The sequence below is a fragment of the Haliotis rubra genome, unplaced genomic scaffold, assembly GCF_003918875.1.
Source record: "Haliotis rubra isolate DU_JTF1 unplaced genomic scaffold, ASM391887v1 Scf100, whole genome shotgun sequence".
NCBI lineage: Eukaryota > Metazoa > Mollusca > Gastropoda > Lepetellida > Haliotidae > Haliotis > Haliotis rubra.
In genome coordinates this window covers 882,588-889,198 of record NW_025764893.1, presented here as the reverse complement: position 1 = coordinate 889,198, position 6,611 = coordinate 882,588, and the positions used below count along the sequence as shown (strand labels likewise).

At 36.7% G+C, this 6,611-nt stretch overlaps 1 protein-coding gene across 1 annotated transcript in view; it reads left to right on the top strand.

Moving 5' to 3' along the window:
• The first annotated feature begins 563 nt into the window (after window positions 1-563).
• LOC124266896 (protein ZINC INDUCED FACILITATOR-LIKE 1-like) overlaps window positions 564-6,611 on the top strand; it is a 35,954-nt gene continuing 29,906 nt past the window's right edge. The window contains exon 1 of the mRNA XM_046701738.1: window positions 564-755. Within this exon, the coding sequence (XP_046557694.1) occupies window positions 710-755 (46 nt within the window). The 5' untranslated portion in view covers window positions 564-709. The remainder of the gene's footprint in view (window positions 756-6,611) is intronic.

Below are 6,611 nucleotides of genomic sequence, written 5' to 3'. Positions count from 1 at the left end.
AAAATGGAAAATGTTCATACTTATATTCACAGTTTAATTTTTTAAAAGACGTTTAGTGTGTGAAAAGGATATGGCCAATGCAAATTTAAGAAAACTTAATTATCACCATTTTGTTGTTATTTTACGATATGTTTTATAAAACAACTATCTCGTGATTCTGGAACCACTTCTCCTGAATGTCAGACAGTGATATATTCAACACGAATATCATGTTATTCTCATTTGTATACACTCTGAAGATCTAAGGAGTCATTATATCCCATCTGAATATATGTGTCCCATGAAGGTTAGAAGATTGGTCTTCAGTAACCCATGCTTGTCATTAGAGGCAACTGGTCAGGATCTGGTGGTCAGGCTTGCTGACTTGGTTGACACATGTCATCGGTTCCCAGTTGCTCAGATCGATGCTCATGCTGTTGATCACTGGATTGTCTGTTCCAGACACGATTATTTACAGACCCCCGCTATATAGCTGGAATATTGCTGAGTGCGGCGTAAAACTAAACTCACTCACTCACTTAATATATTTCTCGACATCAGTTAACAGAATTTATGTACTAATGTTTAGAGAGTATACCCAGCTGTCACAGAATGTGGCTATGTTTATACACCTGTACAGTCAAAGTGTAAACTTGAATGTATCACTAGCCCATTATAATTGTTTTGTGTGAGGCCATTATAGGTGTCCACACTGTGATATTGCTGGAATATGGAAGTCGTGAAACCCTACTCTCTCAGAGTTAAACAGAGACCAGGTATCATTACACGCCTTGTCTCATGTAGGGTTGGTTGCTTGGTTGGTTGTTTTAACACTGCAGCTACCAATAATCCAGTTATATGGCGGCAGTCTGTGAAACATCAAGTCTTGGCCAGACAATCCAGTGATCAACAGCTTGAGAGCCAATCTGAGCAATTGTGATACAATGACATGAGTCAACCAAGTCAGTGAGCCTGAGATCACTGCATTGTCTGGTCCAGACTCGATTATTTACTAATAACTAGGTTTCTGATTGTGTCCTTCAGGCATGATGACTGCGTTGTAAATTGTGCAGTTATAATTTCAAACTAAGCCATTAGTACTGCAGCTAGGTATTTCTAATTTGTAGGTATTTCTGAGTTTTCATTTGAGAATTAATTGCCATTCAGTATGAATAAACATTGCTGCTAGATTGCATAGTCATGGTTTTATGTGACGTGCAAATGTAGATAATGGACTCAGAAAATTAATTCACTGCGTCCAGACATCTATGACTGTGCTAAGTGTTTGGCTGTTTCTGTCACTCAGAGCAGTTACATGCAACCCTGTATGGATGCATTAGGTATCTGCAATGACTCAGACTTGGGAAGCTGGAATATCAGAATATTGTATGGAAGTTTGTATTGCAGTGTGATACTCAATAGTTGATGCTTAAAATTTCGGCTTAGTGTATACTGTGTGAAATTTTGATGAATTTTTTCACTATTCAGGCAGAGAATTAAAATTGTACACACTTATGTAACTGTCATGATCTGACATGTGTTTGAAATGTGGTGCCTTAAAATCATGTTTGGGAGTTATTGCCTTTACTGACTTCACCATTTAGACCTGACAGAATAAATAACCTTCACGATTAAGTCTGACTTTACCATGTAGACCAGACAGAATAAATAACCTTCACGATTAAGTCAGACTTTACCATGTAGACCTGACAGAATAAATAACCTTCACGATTAAGTCTGACTTTACCATGTAGACCTGACAGAATAAATAACCTTCACGATTAAGTCAGACTTTACCCTGTAGACCAGACAGAATAAATAACCTTCACGATTAAGTCTGACTTTACCCTGTAGACCAGACAGAATAAATAACCTTCACGATTAAGTCAGACTTTACCATGTAGACCTGACAGAATAAATAACCTTCACGATTAAGTCTGACTTTACCATGTAGACCTGACAGAATAAATAACCTTCACGATTAAGTCAGACTTTACCATGTAGACCTGACAGAATAAATAACCTTCACGATTAAGTCTGACTTTACCATGTAGACCAGACAGAATAAATAACCTTCACGATTAAGTCTGACTTTACCATGTAGACCTGACAGAATAAATAACCTTCACGATTAAGTCAGACTTTACCATGTAGACCTGACAGAATAAATAACCTTCACGATTAAGTCTGACTTTACCATGTAGACCTGACAGAATAAATAACCTTCACGATTAAGTCAGACTTTACCATGTAGACCTGACAGAATAAATAACCTTCACGATTAAGTCTGACTTTACCATGTAGACCAGACAGAATAAATAACCTTCACGATTAAGTCTGACTTTACCCTGTAGACCTGACAGAATAAATAACCTTCGCGATTAAGTCAGACTTTACCATGTAGACCAGACAGAATAAATAACCTTCACGATTAAGTCAGACTTTACCATGTAGACCAGACAGAATAAATAACCTTCATGATTAAGTCAGACTTTACCCTGTAGACCTGACAGAATAAATAACCTTCATGATTAAGTCTGACTTTACCATGTAGACCAGACAGAATAAATAACCTTCACGATTAAGTCAGACTTTACCCTGTAGACCTGACAGAATAAATAACTTTCATGATTAAGTCTGACTTTACCATGTAGACCAGACAGAATAAAATAACCTTCACGATTAAGTCTGACTTTACCATGTAGACCAGACAGAATAAATAACCTTCACGATTAAGTCAGACTTTACCCTGTAGACCAGACACAATAAATTTTCTTCACGATTAAGTCTGACTTTACCATGTAGACCAGACAGAATAAATAACCTTCATGATTAAGTCAGACTTTACCATGTAGACCAGACACAATAAATTTTCTTCACGATTAAGTCTGACTTTACCATGTAGACCAGACAGAATAAATAACCTTCATGATTAAGTCTGACTTTACCATGTAGACCAGACAGAATAAATAACCTTCGCGATTAAGTCAGACTTTACCCTGTAGACCAGACAGAATAAATAACCTTCACGATTAAGTCTGACTTTACCCTGTAGACCAGACAGAATAAATAACCTTCACGATTAAGTCTGACTTTACCCTGTAGACCAGACAGAATAATTAACCTTCACGATTAAGCCTGACTTAACCATGTAGACCTGACAGAATAAATAACCTTCATGATTAAGTCAGACTTTACCCTGTAGACCAGACAGAATAAATAACCTTCACGATTAAGTCTGACTTTACCATGTAGACCAGACAGAATAAATAACCTTCACGATTAAGTCAGACTTTACCCTGTAGACCAGACAGAATAAATAACCTTCACGATTAAGTCAGACTTTACCATGTAGACCTGACAGAATAAATAACCTTCACGATTAAGTCTGACTTTACCATGTAGACCTGACAGAATAAATAACCTTCACGATTAAGTCTGACTTTACCATGTAGACCAGACAGAATAAATAACCTTCACGATTAAGTCAGACTTTACCATGTAGACCAGACAGAATAAATAACCTTCACGATTAAGTCTGACTTTACCATGTAGACCAGACAGAATAAATAACCTTCACGATTAAGTCAGACTTTACCATGTAGACCAGACAGAATAAATAACCTTCACGATTAAGTCTGACTTTACCATGTAGACCAGACAGAATAAATAACCTTCACGATTAAGTCAGACTTTACCAATTTAAATGGGCTTGTTTGTTACTATGAAAATTATATATATTCAGAGACTAAGCGTTAGTCTAACTGGTGATGAATGCTGTGTCTATTTCAATGACACAGTATCCTTTCTTGTCCACTATATCATTAGACTAATGTCTAGTCTCTGAAATGAATATTTTACAGAAAATAAGTTCATAGTAAAATAAAATAAAATATAATGAAAGGGAACCCTGAGACTTTCTTCATTTGACTTGCCATATAATCTAGACTTGCATGGGCTTTCTTGGATATGTTTGCTTCAGGGTCTGTATGACAGACTACTATATCATCAGATCATTATGATGATGATTATGCTGAACATGGTGGTACCATCTGCCACCATAGCTTTGTTTTGAAATTGGATTGAAGTGATGCAATGCTATAAATAGATATACAATCAAATCACATGATTACAATAAGTGTTGATGTCATCAGGTTTCTACCCACTGACCTTTGTGTCCCATCTCACCGGGTTTTAACATGATGGAATCACGCTCGTCATATATGTCTTTTTCCATTGAAAGTTATTAATTTTTGTCGTCTGATTTGATTAACTATATTGAGGGCCCATTCAAATGAGGTTGCATTTAAATATAGATTTATGCGAAAATAGTAATTCACATCACAGGAAGGTGTTGAAAGTATTTGAACACTACGTGGAATACATTTTTGTTATCAGTCATAATGTCAGTTGTACTCACAAAGGATGAACCTTTCTCCTTTTTAATAGTTGTTACTGTGGTACAGGTACTGGTACTTGGGTATTATACTACTCACACTTTGCTAAGGATCACAAAAATTAAACGTTACTTAAATGTAGATTTACAATTTGAAATTGTATTCATTTACAACTAGATAAATAATTATATGGAAGCCCCTCCTTAGGCAAACACTCACTTTTATCTAACCTTATACACTTGATACATGAGTAACCACAAAAATGGTTTCATGGCCCCAATAAACCATTTTGCAAATCATGGAACGAGTCATTGGCGAGTACACAACACCTGTCAATAGCAGGTATGGGATCCACAAGATGCAATGACATACTGAAACCTAGGATCCATGCTTACAATAAACTTAGATATTTAAACCAAATTTGACCCCACATCATAGTTTTCTGTTGAATCCATGATTTGATCCTTAGCAAAGTGTGAATAGTATACATACCTGTTTATATATTTTTATGATTTTATATTAGACTTGTTAACTGATTTGTAAATAGATACATATTTTATTATTGGTAGTTTAGATTAGTAACTGAGATTGTTAGTGGCTGTTCCCTCAAAGGGGGGTTGAAGTAGTGTAAAATTATTGTCCTCCTGAGAGGGTATGTAAGTCCCAAAATGTTCAAAGTCAATTTGAACTTGCCAGGATATTTAATCGTAGCATTCTTGTCATTTTAATTTTGGCTAACATTTCTTACAATCGCCAACAGCTGAAGGGGTGGTGTAAATCCAGCTAGGGTCCATGCAGGTAGCAAAGGTACTGTGAGTCCCCATGGTCCCTAGTATGGTGATCTATAGCCTGTTTTTATATTGTATTGTCCAAATAGTGCTATCAGTTTTAACTCTCCACACTAGTTTTAGTTGTAATTGTGATATTCTAGTTGTTTTACTGTCCTTCGTTGACAGGTTTTTTACAATATGGCTGCGATATTGCCGATGTGACATTAAATATTAACTCACTCACTCACTTATGGTTTATGATAATTTCCTATGGTTTCAGGAATCTGAGACCTAACACACAGTAACAGGTGGTGTCACATATCATCACTAAATCAAATAAGTTATGCTTTGGTGATAGGAATTTGCTATAGTGTGAAGTTGAGAGAACCATTGTTTGTGATATTATTTTAAAATTCTGTGTTCATATATTTTAGAAGAACATTTTTCAGATATGCCCACCATGACAAGTTTTAGTTTTCTTAAATATATTGTTCAATTATAAAACAAGTTACTGTTATTCGTATGACACAAAGGTGCGGTGGGGTAGCCAAGTGGTTAAAGTGTTTGCTTGTTACGCCGAAGATCCGGGGTTTCATTCCCCACATACGTACAATGTGTGAAACCCATTTCAGGTGTACCTCACCATGATATTGCTGGAATATTGCTAAAAAGCGGCGAAAACTAAACTCACTCACTCTTACGACACAATGATGAATTGTTTTGTATGTAAACAGTGAAAGTTTGATTTACTATTTTGATGGTCATGCTAGCTAATCTGGTTGATTTTTGTCATCATATCCTGATTACATTATCAATCCCCATGATGTCTTCCTTAAGTGGCATTTACACAGGATGTCAGTCACAGGATTGTCTGGTTCAGGCCTGTATATTTCCAGACAGCCATCATATAGCTGGAATATTTCTGAGTAAAGTCTTACACCCAAAAACAAACTAACAGCATATGGCCAACTACTGTGGTGTTTCTTTCTCCGTCGTTTAACTCCGCACTCAGCAAGATTTCAGCCATAACCATTGATCAGGCAGTCACGCAAATGAGTGACCCCCTCTCAGGTAGTCACTTGTACGCGTAACGGGGGACCGTCTCGTATACACATTTCATCCTCTACTGATAACAGTGGACTGTAAATAATCGACTCTGGACCAGAAAATCGAGTGATTGACACCATGAGCTTTGATCTATGCAACTGGGATACAATGACAAGCATCAACCAAGTCAGCGAGCCTCACCACCAGATTTTGTTAGGGACCGTTCATAATTTATGGCTAGGGAGGTGATGATGATTTTAAGGGGGGGGTCACCCGCTTTGGTCGTGGGGTGGGGGTGTTGTCATCAATTTTGTACATAAAAATATTTTTAAAATATGCTAAAAAATTATGGGAAGGGAGGGGGGTCATTGATTTTGTACATGACATGCAGGGGGTCACTTACTTTGTCCATATATTT